Consider the following 20,362-nt stretch of genomic DNA (forward strand, 5'->3'; position numbering starts at 1 on the left):
AGATATCATCTCACACCACAGAGACTGGCCTACATCCAAAAGAACAAAAGGAACCGGTGTTGTCTCCTTCACTGCTGGTGGGAATGCCGACTGGTTCAGCCCTTTTGGAAAACAGTATGGGTGATTCTCAAGAAATTAGAAATTCAGCTCCCATTTAACCCAGCAATGAACAATTTTTTAATTGGCCTTTATAGAACTTAAAAAATTTCAAGGTACAAAAGAACATAGCTCCTTTCTGTATTTATATCGCTCAAGTTTGAGTGTTGCTAGTTTATTATTTGTTTTTAGACTTTTTTTTTTAAATTTAATTTTAGCTTTTTTATGTAGTCCTGGACTGGAGCGATAGCATACTGGGTAGTGTCTTGCACATGGCTGACCCAGGTTCGATTCCGCCGCCCCCCCTTGGAGAGCCCGGCAAGCTACTGAGAGTATCCTGCCTGCATGATAGAGCCTGACAAGCTACCCATGGCATATTCGATATACCAAAAACAGTAACAAGTCTCACAATGGAGATGATACTGGTGCTGTTTGAACAAATTGACGACAGTGCTATGTAGTCCTAGTGATTGAACCCAGGACCTCATGGATGCAAAACATCTCTACCACTCAGTCACATCGTTGGCTCCTTCTACATTTTTTTTAAAGAACTGGGCGAGTCGGGTGCGGGTCAGAGAAATAGTATAGCCTATCGGGTACTTATCTTATATATGACTGTTCGAGGTTTGTCTTAACGTGTGATTTGTTGGGGAACGCTACATAGGGTCCCCTGAGTACTGCTAGATATGGACAAAGATGAGCAAAAAATAAAAGATCAATAAACTTTTTTTTAAATAATAATTTCCCTTTGTTTTTGGTGGTGGTAGTTTCTGTAATGATTTGGGATGTACATGCTAGGCTGTGTTGGAGCTTTATGAGAGTTAAAGATTTTGTTGTGACACTGGTGGGTAGGGTGTGAGTTGTAAAAACATCAAGACCACCGGAACCTAGCTACAGCTATGCTCGAGGCCCCTCTCCACACATTTGGATGGGCCTCACGCATGAAAGTACCGACAGAGGAACCCAGGTGTGTGCGATCCCATTAACGGCCAACATCCAGAGACTTAAAAGTGAGCTCCCAGAAGAGAGCGATGCAGAGAATCTCTTGCCCACATGCCTGGCTGTCTTCCCTGGGTCCCTTGGAGGGGATGGGCTCCAGCTTCCCTCCCCACCCCGAGCAGAGCTCCCGGCGGCCGAAGACCACTGGAACCTAGCCACAACCATGCATGAGGCCCCTCCACACGTTCGGACGGGCCTCATGCATGAAGGTACTGACAGAGGAACCAAGGTGTGTGTAATCCCATCAACAGCCAACATCCAGAGACTTAAAAGCAAGCTCCCAGAAGCAGATATCTTGTAGCCTACTTCTCCCTCTGGGAGAAACTGGCAAGCTTCTGAGAATTTTCTGCCCACATGGGACAGCCTTGCAAGCTTCCCATGGTGTATTCATATGCTAAATCCAGTAACAAGCTGGATCCCATTCCCCTGACCCTGAAAGAGCCTCCAGTGCAACATCATTGGGAGGGCCGAGTTGAGAGAGACTTCTAAGATCTCAGGGAAAGGACGAATAGAGAGGTTATTGAGCCCGCTCGAGAAATTGATGATTAACGGGATTTCGTGATCGTGAATAATAATTTTACTTCGTTTTTGGTGTGGTAGTTTCTGTGATGATTTGGGATGTACATGCTAGGCTGTGTTGGAGCTTTCTGAGAGTTAAAAGATTTTGTTGTGACACTGGTGGGTGGGGTGTGGGTCATAAAAATATCAAGGTCCATAAAGGTCACTTAAAAGGGAAGCAGGCTACTCAACCAGACCAGGATCCAGAACCTTCTACACTTGAATGGAAGAATTGCTTATGGCTCCATTTATCACAATGCCATTGTCATTTATGTGCTCTTTTGTTTTGTTTTTGTTTTTTGCCCACACGTAGTTTTGCTGTGCTCAGGGCTTATTCCTCCCTCTGCTCTTAGGGATCACTCCTGGTGGGCTATGAGGACTTTATGGGGTGCCAGGAATCAAACCTGTGTTGACTGCCGCTACCATGTAAGCTCACCTACAGCTTACATTTTCCAGAGAATTATAAATCTTGAAAGAGATCATCTAACCACAAACATTTCTTGGACACTCATTCCCAGCTGAGATCTCCTGGGCGATCTCAAGGGGGACAGGCCAGCTCCCCATTGAGCAAAGCCTGGCAGCTGTTTCCACAGCCAAAGCTGCCGCCAGCTAGACTGCCCTGTTAAATATTCTGGATTTTCTGGATTGACATAAACAGATTAAATGGGATGTAACATAGAAGCCAACCAATCTTGACTAAAAATCCATTAACATAGAGGCTCAACTTGAAACAGCTTAGTAAACTCTCAGACAAGGATTTTATGCCCTCTTGGTGAGGTATAACAATTTTCACAAATTTTTTTCTATGGAAATATTTTTTAATAATTCTGTTAGCCATTTATTAGTAACAAGCAATATAAAATAAACTATGTGCGTGCTACGGGGGCAGGCTTGAAGAGTGCCTGGGAAAATGACAATGGTGGAGGGAAGGTTGGTGTTGGTGGGACTGGTATTGGAGTATTGAATACCTGTAACAAATCATCATAAACAAATTTTCATGATTTTTTCATCTTTCAAAATTCATTGATAACATCCTCAAATCTGTTCTGTTCATCCTGCCAACTCTGTGCTTCTAATGTACCTTATGCATGCCTTTCTTTGAATAATTGATATGTCACAGTTTTATTTTCTTTTTCATGTTTGTCTCCCCAACTCCTACGAAGTCTATAATTTTCTTTAGGACAAGGTTGGCAAAACCCTCCACGACATTGAAGCTAATGGTATCTTCAATGATGACATACAACTGACCAACCAAGTGGAAACAGATAAACAAATGGGACTATCTTAAAATAAGAAGCTTCTGCACCACAAAAGATGTGACCAAAATACAAAGTGACAAAATACAGTGACCAAAATAAAAAGACAACCTATGGAATGGGAAAGGATATTTACCCAATACCCATCAGGTAAGAGATTGATATCAAAGATATACAAGGCACTGGTTGGAATCTGCAAGAAGAAAACATCTAACCCCATCAAAAAATGGGGCAATTAAATGAACAGAAAATTTCTCAAGGAAGAAATACGAATGGCAAAAAGGCATATGAAAAAATGCTCTTCATCACTAATTATCAGAGAGATGCAGATCAAAACAACATGAGATACCACCTCACACCACAGAGACTGACACACATCCAAAAGAACAGAAGCAGCTGCTGTTGGCGTGGATGTGGGGACAAAGGGACCCTCCTACACTGCTGGTGGGAATGCCGACTGGTTCAGCCCTTTTGGAAAATAGTATGGACGCTTCTCAAAAAATTGAAAACTGAGCTCCCATTTGACTCAGCAATACCACTCCTGGGAATAAATCCCGGAGAGGCAAAAAAGTATAATTGAAATGACATCTGCACTCGAATGTTTATTGCAGCACTGTTTACAATAGCCAGAATCTGGAAAAACCCAAGTGCCCTAGAACAGATGACTGGTTAAAGAAACTTTGGTACATCTACACAATGGAATACTATGAAGCTGTTAGAAAAGATTAAGTCATGAAATTTGCATGTAAGTGGATCAACATGGAAAATATGCTAAGTGAAATGAGTCAAAAAGAGAGAGACATAGAAAGATTGCACTCATTTGTGAAATACAAAGTAACAGAGTAGGAGACTAGCACTCAAGAATAGTAGAGATAAGTACCAGAAGGTTGACTCCACCGCTTGGAAGCTGGCCTCACACACTGGAGGAAAAGACAGCTCAGATAGAGAAGGGAACACCAGGCAAAGTGTGGTTCAAGAACCCGCTGGGAATGGGAGATTTGTGCTGAAAGTAGACTTACATCAAACATGATGGCCACTCAATGCCTCTATTGTAAACCACAACACCCAAAAGGAGAGAGAGAACAAAAGGGAATGTCCTGCAACAGAGGTGGGGTGGGGTGGGAGGGATACTGGGATCATCGGTGGTGGAGAATGGGCACTGGTGGTGGGATGGGTAGTCGAGTATTGTATGACTGAAACAAGCACAAAAAGTTGTAAGCCTGTAAAAAAATAAAATGTTTCTAAATTTAAAATATAATAATTTTCTTTAGGGTAATGCCTGGCTAAGGGACTACTCATAGTGTAGTGCTTGGGTGCCAATCCCAGAGGTACTGGAGAGACGTTGTACTGAGTATTAAATTCAAACTTACTATATGTAATGCATGAGCTCCAATTGTTTGAGCTATTGCCTGGCCCTCCTATAATTTTGTTAATTTAAGAGAGTGTCATTACATCCAAATCTTGAGGGCTTATCTGACAGGGTAAAAAAAAAGAACATAAGATCTGATGAGAGACTAATATTTATAATAGTACTGTCCTATTTGATTAATATGTTACTATTCCAACTAAGTTATTTGGCAGGTGCAGGACATACCCAGCAATGCTCAGGGGCTACTCTTGGCTCTTTCCACTCAGGAGTTACTCCTGGTGGTACTTAGTGGACCATATAGGATGTTGGGGATCAAACAGGGTTAGCCATTACAGAAACAAAAACAAGTTTCTAAGGCTACCTTTGTATCTCTCCTGTACCTCTCGAGCCTTGAACTTTGACCTCTGCAGCAATAAAACAGCATTTCTATGCCACACACAAGGTCACTTTTTTAAAGAAAAAGAGTGTACAGAGTTGATACATTTTTAAGCGCTGTGTTTAAAAGATAACAGTTACTCAGAATTCTCTAATTTGATGAAACTCCTGCAAAGTCTCCTCCCTACTGTAATTTGTGATACAATGCTGTGCCCTAAAGTGTATTTTTTCACTAACAGTTTATTATGCCACATCTGCACTGTTTCTGTTGAGATAATACAGCACTACATTCTGTTAATCATTAGGTGTGACTGAATTTCTTTTGCAGTTATTAAAAAGAAAAAAACCTCAAATTTCTAAATGCAAAATAAAACTTAAAAACAAAACATGGGTTAGCTGTACGCAAGGCAAACGCCTTACCTTCATCTAAGTTATTTTAGCTCATATATATAACACCCTCAGCAGGTATCTAATGATCTCCCCCATTCAATCGATAAGACAAATTGAATATTTTTTAAAGTACTGTAAGATTTCACTGTAGCACTGTTGTCCTGTTGTTCATTGATTTGCTTGAGCAGACACCAGTAATGTCTCCATTGTAAGACTTGTTACTGTTTTTGGCATATCGAATACGCCACGGGTAGCTTGCTGGGCTCTCCAAGAGGGACGGAGAAATTGAACCCAGGTCGGCTGCGTGCAAGACAAACGCCCTACCCTCTGTGCTATCGCTGTAGTTCTAAGATTTCATATTAAATTTATAATTAGAATCTGTCTTCATCTCTGACTCACGTTTATCATTTCAAACGTTTATTTGATATATGTTTGTAGACTGCTTATGTGAATTAGGCTGATTTGCCTGCATTAATTTGACATTTGCTTATAATTTTTTTTTCTTTCTAGAAATGGGATTTGATCGATATAAAATGGTGGTACAAGTAGTGATTGGAGAACAAAGAGGTGAAGGAGTATTGTGAGTAGTTGGTTTGTTTCATTTTTATCTCTTGCTGTTTTTATCCACTTGACTATTCAGGAAGGTTAGATCTTTGCAAACTTAGAGGAAAGGGCAGTTTTACAAAATACAGCTGTGAACCAAAAAGATCCTAATACCAGTGGGTTCAGCAGTGAATGAGCTCTACAAGAATTTCATTTTTAGGGGCTGGAGCAATAATACAGCGGGGTAGGGAGCTTGCTTTGCATGCGGCTGATCCGGGTTCGAGTCCCAGCATCCCATATGGCCTCCCAAGCACTGCCAAGAGTAATTCCTGAGTGCAGAGCCAGGAGTAACCCCTGTGCTTTGCTGGGTGTGATCCAAAAAGAAAAAAAAATTCATTTTTATATTATCTATAGAGTAATAAGTTTATAGGCTTTATATATATGTAAGAACATATAGGTTTACCAATGTTTCTACCTACATTTCTTATTATCCGGCTTTTGATTTTCTTGTTCTCCTAAATTAATTTCTTTAAATGAGATCTCCTTATTAGCAAATCTAATTACCCTTAACTCTTGTTCTTGGCTTGAGCTTATGTTTCATTAAATTTATCTTGTTTTTATGGTTTGGTTTTCGCACTGATGTCACTTACCTACTTGTTTTCAGTTTTTCTGCCTGATTATTCTTCTTGTCACTGATCTGTTGCTCACCTCCCATTTCCAGCTGTGAACATCCTTCAGACATCAGTTCTTCTTCTGTTCTTCTCAGTGCATTTTCAAAGAGTTTCTTTTTTTCTTTTTGGGTCATACCCGACGATGCACAGGGCTTATTCCTGGCTTATGCACTCAGGAATTATTCCTAGTGGTGCTCAAGGGACCATATGGGATGCTGGAATTGAACCCGGGTCGGCTTCGTGCAAGGCAAATGCCCTACCCGCTGTGCTATTGCTCTAGCCCCGAGCTCTTTCATTTTTATGACTTCAAACTGTCGATTATGTGTTGGCAAGTTTAAAATGAGTGTTTCTTATCCGAAGTGTTAATCTCAGGCTCTCTTTTCAACAGTGCCCAGTATAGTATTTCATAAAAAAGTGTTGACATGTAAGTTGAATTAAAAAGTAACTTGCAGCTATTATCACTGAGAACTTCTAAAGAAAGGTAAATCTGAAAGGAAATACATATTTTTTCTAGCATTGTCCTTTCATTTTATATATAATACTTAAGAGTATGATTTGCTCCAAATTACCTAGCTGATATTGGACTATTAAAATGCAGTCTTCTGATTACCAGTATTCACATTACCATCTGCCTTCTGCCATTTAGTTTGCAGGCTCCAAGATATCTCACCACAAAAGGATTGAGAAGTTATTGAAGGAATACAGTGATTTCATTCATGTACACAACATGAAGATATAAAATTGATGATCAGATATAATGACATAAAAACAAATTAATAGATACTGAAAACAGAACAAATGAATGATTTAAGGGCAGAGTGAGAAAAAGTGAAGCATGAGAAAAGATCACTGTCACTGTCATCCCATTGTTCATCGATTTGCTTGAGCAAGCACCAGTAACATCTCCATTGTGAGACTTGTTACTGTTTTTGGCATATCGAATACGCCCTGGGTAGCTTGCCAGGCTCTGCCGTGAGGGCGAGATACTCTCGGTAGCTCACTTGAACCCGGGTCAGCTGCGCGCAACGCAAACGCCCTACCCGCTGAGAAAAGATAGTGGGTTTTATTTGTAAATATTAAATTGAAAAATTTAACTTAACTGTCACCTCAGATTCAACATGTTCACATAAAATTCCGTTTTTTTTTCTTTCTCCCTAAATCAACCTATCCTTAATTTCTGTCTCACGGTGTTATCTAGTTCTTTTGACTCAGAACTATAGAATTCTCTCTCTCCTTGGGCCACACCTTTGGTTCCTGGGGGCTACTCCCAGCGCTGTGCTTGGGGGCTCCTCGAAGTGCTTGAGGGATCATGTAGTGCCCAGTATCAAACCTAGGGCTCATTCTTAAAAAGGAAGTGCTTATCTCCCTGACCTACAATGTTCTCTCTTTCTCCTTTATTTTTTAGTTGTATTTTTGGTTTTGAGCCACACCAGCTCTGTGCTTGGGGTAATTCACTCCTTATGGTACTCAGAGGACTATCTGGGGTAGGCTACATGCAAGACAGGTGCTGGGGGTCTAATTGGTGTTGGGTGAATGCAAGGGAAAAACGAACTACCTTTTTCTTCACCAAAAGATTTATTGTCTTATTTAACGAATACTGTTCATTATGGCATGCACTGTAATTTGTATGTAGGAATTACTTAACAAGTCTTATCAGCACTTACTGATTAATTTCTCCAATTCATTTTCCACCCCGGGTCCATCTGTCTGTCCTTCCCCTTTCCTGCTCTTTTCACCTCTCCTTTCCTCCCCTCTCAACCTCTACTGTCCTCCCCCACTCCCCTCTCCTCCCCCACTCCCCTCTCCTCAGCTTCCTTCCTTCCATTTTAAAAAATTTTTTGTAAAGCAAAACTAAGCTTTAGATTTCTTCTTAAAACATACCAGGTAGGACCTGGTGTGATAGTACAGTGGTAGGGCACTTTCCTTGTATAAATTGAGCCTGTTTAATTCCCAGTGCCCCATGTGGTCCCCTAAGCCTGAATAAGAGTGATCCCTGAGCAAAGAACCAGGAATAATCTCTGAGCACCACCAGGTGTGGCCCTAAAACCAAAAAGATAAATATAATGGATAAAATGGAACATTTCATCCATGTTGTCTTCCATATGTTATATGGTTTAGGTTCTTACATCCAATTCTTTATTTTGAATCTCTTTGTTTCTTGTTTTGTTTTGTTTTTAATTTTTTATTAGTGAATCACCTTGAGGTACAGTTACAAATTTATGAACTTTCATGTTTGCATTTCAGTCATACAGTGATCGTTTACATTCCTCAACCAATGCCCATTCTCCTCCACCAATGTTCCCAGTATCTCTCCCACCACCCTAACCCCATCCCCCACCACCACAGCCTGTCTCTGTGGCAGGGCATTCCCTTTTGTTCTCTCTCCTTTTGGGTGTTGTAGTTTGCAATAGAGGTATTGAGTGGCCATCATGTTTGGTCTATAGTCTACTTTTGGCACGCATCTTTCAACCCGAATGGATCCTCCCAACATCCTCTCCTTGGTGTTCCTCTCTTTGTCTCAGCTGCCTTTTCCCCCAGCATGTGAGGCCAGTTTCCAAGCTGTGTAGCAGACCTCCTGGTTCTTATCTCTACTACTCTTGGATATTAGTCTCCCATTCTGTTACTTTATATTCCACAGATGAGTGCGATCTTTCTATGTCTGTCTCTTTCTTTCTGACTCATTTCACTCAATATACTTTCCATGTTGATCTACTTATATGCAAATTTCATGACTTCATCTTTTCTAACAGCTGCATAGCATTCCATTGTGTAGATGTACCAAAGTTTCTTTTTTATTTTTTTTCAATTTATTTTTTTATTGAATCACCATGTGGAAAGTTACAAAGCTTTCAGGTTTAAGTCTCAGTTATACAATGCTTGAACACCCATCCCTTCACCAGTGCACATATTCCACCAACAAGAATCACAGTATACCTCTTCCCCACCCCCACCCCGCCCGTGTAACTGATAAATTTCACTTTACTTTCACTTTAATTTGATTACATTCAATATTTCAACCAAAAAACTCAATATTATTGTTTGGAGTTTCTCCCCCCATAGTCGGACCTGCTGAAAAGGAAGCATTTGATAATTTGTTTTCCATTGCTGAGAATGAAGAGATATAAGGTTGAGCGGCCGCAATAGTGGCCACATGGTTTTGGATTTCTGTATTTTAGTATTTTAGTAACTAAGTCCAGAGAAATTTCTGTCAGAAATTGCATCATTGCAAGCTTGTACCTCTCTGCTACTTTATATTCCACATATGAGTGCAATCTTTCTGTGTCTGTCTCTTTCTTTCTGACTCATTTCACTCAATATACTTTCCATGTTGATCTACTTATATGCAAATTTCATGACTTAATATTTTCTGACAGCTGCATAGTATTCCACTGTATAGATGTACCAAAGTTTCTTTAACCAGTCATCTGTTCTTGGGCACTCGTTTTTTTCCAGGCTTTGGCTATTGTAAACAGTGCTGCAATGAACATACAAATGCAAATGTCATTTCTACTATACCTTTTTGCCTCTCTGGGATATATTCCCAGGAATGGTGTTCCTGGGTCATATAGGAGCTCAATTTCTAATTTTTTGAGAATTGTCCATGTTGTTTTCCAAAAGGGCTGAACTAGTCAGCATTCCCACCAGCAGTGAAGGAGAGTCCCTTTCTCCCCACATCTATGCTGATACCAGTTGCTTTTGTTCTTTTGCGTGTGGGCCAGTCTCTGTGGTATGAGATGATATTTCATTGTTGTTTTGATCTGCATCTCCCTGATATTAGTGATGTAGAGTATTTTCTCATGTGCCTCTTAGCCATTCGGATTTCTTCTTTGAAAAAGTTTCTGTTCATTTCATCACCCCATTTTTTGATGGGGTTGGATGGTTTCTTCTTGTGGAGTTCTACCAGTGCCTTGTATATCCTTGATATCAACCCCTTATCGGATGGGTATTGGGTGAATATCCTTTCCCATTCTGTAGATTGTCTTTGTATTTTGGTCACTGTTTCTTTTAAGGTGCAGAAGCTTCTTATTTTAAGATAGTCCCATTTGTTTATCTCTGTTTTCACTTGCTTGGCCAGTTGCGTATCATCTTTGAAGATACCGTTAGCTTCAATGTCGTGGAGGGTTTTGCCGACCTTGTCTTCAATGTACGATAAGGATTCTGGTCTGATGTTGAGGTCTTTAATCCATTTTGATCTGACTTTTGTACATGGTGATAGGTAGAGAGCTGAGCCTATTTTTTTGCATATACCTGTCCAGTTTTGCCAGCACAATTTGTTTAGAAGGCTTTCCTTGCTTCACTTCACATTTCTTGCTCCCTTATCAAAGATTAGATGATCATATATGGGGGGGCTTCAGAATATTCAACCCTGTTCCGTTGGTCTGTCGCTCTGCCTTTGTTCCAGTACCATGCTCTTTTCATTATTACCACTTTGTAGTAGAGTTTGAAGTTGGGGAGGTTGATTACTCCCATTTTCTTTTTCTCAAGAATTGCTTTAGCTATTCGTGAGGGCTTATTGTTCCATATGAATTTCAGGAGTGTTGCTTCATTTCTTTGAAGAATGTCATTGGGTATCCTTATAGGGATCGCAATGAATTTGTACAGTGCTTTGGAGTGTTGCCATTTTGACAATGTTAATTCTTCCAATCCATGAGCAGGGGATATCTTTCCATTTCTTCGTGTCCTCTTTTATTTCCTGAAGTAGCGTTTTGTAGTTTTCTTTATACAACTTCTTTCCCTCCTTAGTTAAACTGATTGCGAGGTGCTTGATATTTTGAGCACAATTGTGAACAGGATTGCTTTTTTCATGTCGCTTTCTTCTCTCTCGTTATTTATGTATAGGAATGCCATGGACTTTTATGTATTGATCTTATAGCCTGCAACTTTACTATACAAGTCTGTTGCTTCTAGGAGTTTATTTTGAATCTCTTTGTATATGAAATTAGAGAGTAATCTGGAGTAATCTACAGTTGGGGGCTTATTTTGCTTGCTCTCGTTTTGGGAGTCACATGCAGTGATGCTCAGGGCTTATTCCTGGTTCAATGAACTCAGGGGTCACCCCTGGTGGTGCTCAGTGGACCATATGGGGTGCTGGGATCAAACCCGGGTCAGCCACATGCAAGGCAAGTGCCCTGCCTACTCCAGTTATCTAGTTTTCCTCTTTTGCATGTGGTTGTCCAATTTTCTCAGCACCACTTTTTGAACAGATTTTCTCTTTTTATAGGATCATGGCTCTTTTGTCATAGATTAAGTACCTGTGTATGTGTGGGTTTATTTCTGGGTTTTCTGTTCTGTTTTCATTATTTGTCTATTACATGCCTTACAGTTCTTATACTTCCTTGGACTACAGTTTAAAATCAGGAACATGATGTCTCCTTAGTTCCTTTTTCCTATTAGTATTGCTTTAGTTATCCAAGGTATTTAATGACTTATATGAACTTTAGTGTTGATTATTCAAATATATCATTGGATTTTAGTTTGTATTGCATAAATCTATTTATGCTCTTGGTAAAATGAACCTATTATATGACATTTCCCGATTTATGTATATGGAATGCCTACCCCTTAGTGTATTTATTATTTTTTATTAAGACCCCATGATTTATAAAACTATTTATAGTTAAGTTTTAGGCATACTATGTTCCAGCATCAGGCCCACCACCAGTGTCAAATTCCTTGTGCCAATGTCCCCAGGTTCCCTCCCACACCCACACCCCTACCCTCCAGCCTTTCTCCTTATCAGGCACATTTTTACATTTAGTTGTTGTGGTTGGAATCTCCTTTCAGTGTTACTGGCTCTACAGTTTGGATATATAGCCTACCACTCATAATTTCTTTTAATTTCTTCCCCCTTTCATTATATTTATTGCTACATTTTTTTTCTTCTTTGTTCACACCCTGTGGAGTTCGGGGGCTGGGGCTACTTCTGGGTTCTGTGCTTTACCTGAGGTGGTGGGGGTGGGGGTGGGGGAATAGGGGAAGGGGTTGGGTGTTCTTCCAGTAGTGCGGGGGATCAAACCCAGGTTTCCTCCTTGTAAGGTCCATTGAGTCATTACCCTTACTGTACATATTTAATTCTTTTGGATGAATTTTTTGTTGTTGTTGAGCCACACCCGGCGATGCTCAGGCTCTGCACTCAGGGATCACTCCTGGTAGGGCTCAGGGGACCATATGGGTTGTCAGGGATCAAACTGAGATTGGCCATGTGCAAGGCAAACACCTTACATGCTGTACTGTAGCTCCAGCTCCTTTTGTGGGAGGACCTAAGGGGGTTCACACTGACAATACTCAGGGCTTACTGCAGGCTCTTGCACTCAGGAATCACTCTTAGTGGTGCTCGGTGGGCCATATGTGATGCCAGGGATTGAACCCAGGTTGACTGCATGCAAGCCAAACCCCTACCTGCTGTACTATCACTGCAGCCCTGCTCCAGTCCTTCTTTTGGATGAAATTGTAAATTGAACTACTTTCTCAATTTCTTGTTTTGTAGTTATTCACATGTAGGAGTGCAAGAGAATTTTTTTAATATTGATTTTATTACCAGCCATTTTGCCTTCCTCATTTATTGTTTTCAGCTTTTAAGCAGAGTTATGGTTTTGTGTATATCCGAAAATAATTTGTGTATAAAAATTATTATGTACACCCGAAAATAATGAGCATGTAACTTATTTTCCAAACTGCATTCCTTTAATTTGTTGTCTGATAGCTCTTAAATAGAAATGGTGAGAGTGCAACAATCTTGTCTTATTCCTGAATTTTGGGGGAGGAGGGACAACACCAGGAGCTATTCCTGGCTTGGGAGACCATGCAGTGTCAGGGGTTGAACCTCGGTATGCAAAACCCATGCTTGAACTCATTGAACAATATTTCTGGCCCTAATTCCAGATTCAAAGAAATGTTTTCAAATTTTCACTGTGTATTAGTTGTGGATTTATAGTATGTGACTATAATATCACTGTATCACTGTCATCCCATTGTGCATCGATTTGCTCAAGCAGACACCAGTAACGTCTCCATTGTGAGACTTCTTGTTACTATTTTTTGTTTGTTTGTTTGTTTGTTTTGTTTTTGGGTCACACCCACGATGCACAGGGGTTACTTCTGGCTCATGCACTCAGGAATCACCCCTGGCTGCGCTCAGGGGACCATATGGGATGCTGGGATGCATGCAAAGCAAACGCCCTACCCCCTGTGCTATTGCTCCAGCGCCTTGTTACTGTTTTTGGCATATCGAATAAGACACAGGTAGCTTGCCAGGTTCTGCCGTGTGGGCGAGATACTCTCAGTAGCTTGCCAGGCTCTCCGAGAGGGGTGGAGGAATTGAACCCGGGTCGGCCACGTGCCCTACCCGATGTACTATCACTCCAGTCGTGTGCTATCACTCCACTCCACTCTTGTTCTTTTTGAATGTTCCCACCTTAATTCTAATGATGCTAAAATAAGTCTACCTGAAGTACTCAGATGATGTGTTTTTTTTTTAATTTTAAGATGATGTTCTTTTAAACTTTATGCTTCATAGTTTTGTTAATACAGTTTCCTGTAACCAAGGATGGTAGCTCAAGTAATAGTGACTGATTTCTATTTCTGGTACTGCCTGACCCCTAGCCCCCTGGTGAAGAGCATACTGATGGGCCCCAGTACCCAACTATCAGACCCAAGGACTGGGCCAAGAGTCACAGGTAATGTGGCACCAGCCCTCTTCCCACCAATATTGTTGGATGTGGCTACTATAAAAAAAATCGGTGGGGGGTAGAGGGGAGAAGAAAAGTGCCTCCCAACTCATTTGTGGAATATAAAGTAACATAATGAGACTAACACCTAAGGACAGCAGAGACAAGGGCCAGGAAGATTGCTCCACAGTTGGAAGCCTGCCTCATGAGCTAGCGCGCTCTCTCCTCTTTCCTCTCTTCTCTCTTCTCTCTTTCACTCTCCTCCATCCACCCACCTGCCCCTCTTGGGCATTATGGTTTGTAATACAGATACTGAGAGGTGATCATGATTGCTCCTTTACCTACTTTAAGCACGCAGTTCTTGTCCAGAGTGGTATTTCCAACTATTATTGCCATAGTGGTCCCTTCTCTATCCCAGCTGCCTTCTCCCCCAGCTCCTGAGGCAGGCTCCCAACTGTGCACCAATCTTTCTGACCCATGTTTCTACTGTCCTTGGGTATTAGTCTCATACTGTTTTTTTTATGTCCCACAATGAGTGCAATCATTCTGTCCCTCTCCTGTTTTGTTTTAACTCAGCATGATTCTCCATGTCCATCCATTTATAAGCAAATTTCATTACTTTATTTTTTCCTAACAACTGCATATTATTCCATTGTGTAAGATATACCATAGTTTCTTTATCCAGTCATCAGGTTGTTTCCAGATTCTAGCTATGGTGAATAGTGCTCCATAAGGAGTGCAGATGGTGTTTCTGCTATATTTTTTTTTTGCGGGGGGGTTGCCCAGGGTATATTCCCAGGAGTGGTGTTGCTGGGTCAAATGGGAGCTTAATTTCTAGTTTTTTGAGAAATGTCCATATTGTCTTCAAAAAGGCTGAACCAGTTGGCATTCTCACTAACAATAAATGAGAGTTCCTTTCTGCCCATATCTTTGCCAGCACTGGTTGTTCTTATTGTTTTTGATGTGTGCCAGTCTCTATGGTGTGAAATGATATCTCATTATCTCATTGTTGTTTTGATTTGCATCTCTCTAATGATTAGCGATGTAGAGCATTTTTTTATGTGCCTTTTGGTCGTTTGTATTTCATCTGAGGAAGATTCTGTTTACCACTTCTCTCCATTTTTTGATGGGGTTGGATGTTTTTTCTTGTAAAGTAATACCAGTGCTTTATATAACTTTGATAGTAATACTTTATCAGGTGGGTATTGAATAAATACTTTACCAGTGCTTTATATAACTTTGATAGTAATACTTTATCAGGTGGGTATTGGATAAATACTTTTTCCCATTCCACGGACTGTTTTTGTATCTCGGTCATTATTTCTGTGGAGGTCTAGAAACTTCTTAGTTTAATATAGTCCCATTTGTTTATCTTTGCTTCAGCTTGATTGGTCAGTGCCTTTAACTTTAATTTCATGGAGGGTTTTGCCCACATTTTCCTCCATATACCTTATGAATTCAGGTCTGATAATAGTGGACTTTAATCCACTTTGATCTGTCTTTTGTGCCTGGTGTAAGAGATCTTTTTTTTTTTTTTTTGCCTGTAGCTGTCCAGTTTTCCTAGCACCACTTGTTAAAGACTCTTACCTTGTTTTACTTCACATTTCTTGCTCCTTTACCAAAGATGAAGTGGCCGTATATTTGAGGGTCTGTTTCAGGATATTCAACTTTATCCCACTGGTCTGAGGGTCTGTCTTTATTCCAATACCATGCTGTTTTATTTCCTGCCACTTTGTAATATTGTTTGAATTGGGGAAGGTTGTTTCCCATCTTCTTTTTCCCAGTGATTACTTTAGCTATTCATGGAGGTTTATTGTTCCATATGAATTTCAGGGGTGTTTTATGTATTTATTTGAAAAATGTCTTGGGTATACTTATAGGGACTGTATTGAATCTATATAATGCTTTGGGGAATATTGCCGTTTGACAGTGTTAATCCTCCTGATCTATAAGCAGGGGATATATGTGTCCATTTCCTCATGTTCTCTTTTATTTCTCAAAGTAGTGTTTTATTGTTTTCATTGCACAGATCCTTCATTTCTTTAGTTAAGCTGATTCCAAGGCACTTGATTTTGAGGCACAATTACGAACAGAATTTTTTTTTTCTTTTTGGGTCACACCCGGCAATGCACAGGGGTTACTCCTGGCTCTGCACTCAGGAATTACTCCTGCCGGTGCTCAGGGGATCATATGGGATGCTAGGAATTGAACCCGGGTCGGCCACATGCAAGGCAAACGCCCTACCCACTGTACTATCGCTCCAGCCCCATGAACAGGATTTTTTTTTTTTAAACTCTTCTCTTTCATTATCTGAAATAGGAAAGCCATGAACTTTGGGTATTGATTTTGTAGCCTGCTAGTTTACTATACAAGCTTGTTGTTTCTAGGAGCTTTTCTGTAGAGTTTTCTTAAGATTTTCTTAGTATCATGTTATCTGCAAATAGTAATAGCTTGACTTCTTCCTTTCTTAACTGGATGTCCTTGATATTTTTTTCTTGCCTAACTACTATGGCAAGAACTTCCAGTACTATATTGAATAGAAGTGGTAAGAGTGGGCAATCTTATCTTGTGTCTGATCTTAAAGGGAAGGCTTTTAGTTTTTCCCCATTGAGAATAATGCTTGCTCTAGGTTTGTGGTAGATGGCTTTGACTATATTGAGGAAAGTTCCTTCAACTCCCATTTTGTTGAGTTTTTATCATGAATGGGTGCTGTATCTTGTCAAATGCTTTCTCTGCATCATGGTATGATCATATGGTTTTATTGATACGTTGTATTACATTGATTGATTTGCAAGTATTTTAAACAATCCTTGCATCCCGTGATGAATCCTACTTGACCATGGTGTATGATCTTTTTGATGAATCATTGGATTTTATTTGCAGTATTTTGTTGAGGATATTCACATCTGTGCTCATCAGGGATATCAGTCTCTAGTTCTATTTTTTTGTGGTATCTCTGCTTTTGATATCAGAGTGTTATTTGCCTCATAGAAACTAGGAATGTTTGTTTTTTCAATTTCCTGGAAAAGTCCGAAGAGGAATTCACTAGTAGAATCCATCTGGGCCAGGGCTTTTATTTGGGGGCAGACTTTTGATTACTATTTAAATTTAAATTTTCTAAATTTTCTTGCTTCAGCTTTGGGAAGTTATAGGAATCAATGAATTTATTCATTTCTTTGAGGTTCTCTTGTTTTGTGGCATAAAGTTTCTCAATGTAATCTCTGATGATTCTTTGAATTTCTGTTTTTTGTTGTGATGTCCCCACTTCCATTTCTGATTTGGTTTTTGAGCTTCTCTCTCTTCTCTTCTCTTTGTAAGTCTTGCTAGTGGTTTTTCAATCTTGTTTATTTTCTTATCTAACCAGCTCTTGGTTTCATTGATCATTTGGATTTTTTTTATTCCGGCTCATGTATTTCTGCTCTAGTGTGTATTATTTCCTTTTTCCTGCCTGGTTTGGGCTCCTTTTGTTGGTTATTTTCTATTTTCTTATACTGTGAAGTTAGGTTATTTATGTGAGCTTTTTCTTCTTTCCCAATAAATGCTTGTAGAGCTATGAACTTTCCTCTTAACATTGCTTTTGCTGTGTCCCACAAGTTCTGGTAACTAGTGTCTTGTTTCTCATTTATTTCCAGGAAGGAATCTTTTGATTTCCTCTCTAAAGCCACTGGTTGTTCAGTAGTAGCGAGTTGTTTAATTTCCAGGTGTTGATTTGTTTCTATGTGTGATAAACTTGTTTTCAGTGTATCATGGTCTGCAAAGATTGTTGATAAAATTTCTATTCTCTTAATTTTATGAAGGTATGTTTTGTGGCCCAGCATGTGGTCTATCTTGGAGAATAGCCCATGTGCACTGGAGAAGAATGTGTATTCTGCTTATTGGGGATGCAAAGCCATATCTAACTCTTTCTTCCATTTCTTCCCTGAAATAAAGTTTTGCTGAGCTTTAATTTAGTTGATTATCAAGATGTGACAAAGCAGTGTTGAAGTCTCCAACTACTACTGTGTTACTACCAATGTTTTTCTTCAAGTCTACTAGCAGTTGTTTTAAGTATTTTGCCTGTTCCTCATTTGGTGCATATACGTTTAGGAGTGAAGAAAAGTGCCTGCCATAGTGGAAGTCGGGGTGGGGGTGATGGGAGGGAACATGGGAACACTGGTGCTGGGAAATGTGCAATGGTGGAGGGATGGGTGTTGGAATACTGTATGACTGAAATCCAATCACGGACAGCTTTGTAAGGGTCTGTTAACAGTGATTCAATTAAAAGGAAAAAAAGCCAAAGCAGTAGGGCATTTGCCTTGCACATGGCTGATCCGGGTTCAAATCCCTGTTATCTCTACCTTTCCCCCTCCTTTTGGGCATTGTGGTTATTGGTACTGAAAGGTTATCAAGAAAATCCCTTTACCTACTTTTAACCCTCAGATCTTCTCCAGTATGATCATTCCCAGCTTTTATTGTCATACTGATCTCCTCTCTCTTAGCTACCCTCAGTGACAGACACACTTGTGGTTAGTTCCAACCACTGACCAGTCTTCTTAACCCTTTGGTTAAGAAGGGGTTTTCTTAACCTGTTTTCTTTGGCCAGGGATATCAGTCTTCTACTATATATTTTTATATACCATAAATGAGTGCAGTCATTCTATGTTTGTCTCTTTCTGACTCATTTCACTCAGCATGATACTCTTCATGTCCATCAATTTGTAGGCAAACTTCATTTTTCCTAACAGCTGCATAGTATCCCATTGTGTAGATGTGCCATAGTTTCTTTATCCATTTGTCTGTTCTTGGGCATTCAGGGCGTTTCCAGATTTTGGCTATGGTAAAGAGTGCTAAGTGAACATAGGAGTGCAGATGGTGTTTCTGCTATGTGTTTTTGGGCCCTCCGGGTATATTCCCTGGTACTGCTGGGTCAAATGGGAGCTCAGTTTCTAGTTCTCTGAGAAATGTCCATACTGTTTTCCAAAAAAGGCTGGACCAGTCAACATTCCCATCAACAATGAAGGAGAATCCCTTTCTCCCTACATTTATGCGAATACTGGTTACTTTTGTTCTTTTGGATGTGTGCCAGTCTCTGTGGTGTGAGATATCTCATTGTTGTTTTGATCTGCATCTCCCTGATGATTAGTGAAGAGCATTTTCTCATGTGCCTTTTGGCCAATTGAATTTCTTGTTTGAGAAAGTTCCTATTCATCACCCCATTTTCTCTTTTTTTTTTCCTTGTAGAGTTCAACCAGTGCCGTGGATATCTTTGATATTAACCTCTTATCAGAAGGGTATTGGGTGAATATCCTTTCTCATTCCATAGGCTGTCTTTGTATACTAGTCACTGTTTCTTTTGAGGTGCATAAGATACTTAGTTTAAGATATTCCCATTTGTTTATCTTTGCTTCCACTTGTGTAGTCAATGGCATTTCTTCTTTGAAGATATTTAGCTTCAGTATCATTGAGGGTTTTGCTGACCTTTTCTTCAGTGTGCCTTATGGACTCTGGTCTGATGTTGAAATCTTTGATCCATTTTGATCTAACTTTTGTGCATGGTGTTAGGTAGAAGTCTTGAGTCCATTTTTTTTTGCATGTAGCTGTCCAGTTTTGCCAGCACCACTTGTTAGAGGCTTTCCTTTCTCCACTTCATATTTCTTGCTCCCTTATCAAAGATTAGATGATCATATATTTGAGGGTGTGTGTAAGAATTTGCAACCCTATTCCATTAGTCTGCAGATCTGTCTTTATTCCAATACCATTGTTTTAATTATTATCACTTTGTAGTACAGTTTCAGGTTGGGGAAGATGATGCCTCCCATCTCTTTTTCCTCAAGAACTGCTTTAGCTATTTGTGGAAGTTTATTATTCCATATGAATTTCAGGAGTGTTTGATCAATTTCTTTGAAAAATGTCATAGGTATCTTTATAAGGATCTCATGGAATCTGTATAATGCTTTTGGGAATACTGCCATTTTGACAATGTGAATTCTCCCAATCCATGAGCAGGGGATGTGTTTCCATTTCCTCATGTCCTCTTTTATTTTTTGAAGTAGTGTTTTGTAGTTTTCTTTGTACAGATTATCTCCTTAATTAAGCTGATTCTGAGGTACTTGATTTTCTGAGGCATGACTGTGAATGGAATTATGTTTTTCATATTGCTTTCTTCTAATTATTTGCATAGAGTAAAGCCATGGACTTTGGGGTATTGATTTTATAGCCTGCGACTTTACTATGTAAGTTTATTGTTTCTAGGAGCTTCTTGGTTATGGGGTTCTCTAAGTATAGTGTCATATCATCTGCAACTAGTGAGAGCTTGATTTCTTCCTTTACTATATGGATGCCCTTAGTATCTTTTTTTTTCATAACTGCTATGGCAAGTACTTTCAGTACTACTATATTGAACAGAAATGGCAACACTGGACATCCTTGTCTTGTCCCTGATCTTAAAGGGAAGGCTTT

The 20,362-nt window shown here is 39.8% G+C and overlaps 2 protein-coding genes and 1 long non-coding RNA gene across 5 annotated transcripts in view; 2 read left to right on the forward strand and 1 right to left on the reverse strand.

Moving 5' to 3' along the window:
• Positions 1–20,362, reverse strand: part of LOC129402497 (uncharacterized) — a 92,263-nt gene that overhangs the window by 62,361 nt on the left and 9,540 nt on the right. The window lies entirely within an intron of this gene.
• DYNLT2B (dynein light chain Tctex-type 2B) overlaps positions 1–20,362 on the forward strand; it is a 34,216-nt gene that overhangs the window by 6,726 nt on the left and 7,128 nt on the right. The window contains exon 3 of the mRNA XM_004618729.2: positions 5,554–5,623. Within this exon, the coding sequence (XP_004618786.2) occupies positions 5,554–5,623 (70 nt within the window). The remainder of the gene's footprint in view (positions 1–5,553; positions 5,624–20,362) is intronic.
• The window catches only part of PCYT1A (phosphate cytidylyltransferase 1A, choline), an 80,002-nt gene continuing 65,235 nt past the window's right edge, over positions 5,596–20,362 (forward strand). Inside the window, exon 1 of the mRNA XM_055129283.1 lies at positions 5,596–5,623. The gene's annotated coding sequence lies outside the window, so the exon portion shown is untranslated. The remainder of the gene's footprint in view (positions 5,624–20,362) is intronic.

The sequence above is a fragment of the Sorex araneus genome, chromosome 2 (assembly GCF_027595985.1).
Source record: "Sorex araneus isolate mSorAra2 chromosome 2, mSorAra2.pri, whole genome shotgun sequence".
Taxonomy (NCBI): domain Eukaryota; kingdom Metazoa; phylum Chordata; class Mammalia; order Eulipotyphla; family Soricidae; genus Sorex; species Sorex araneus.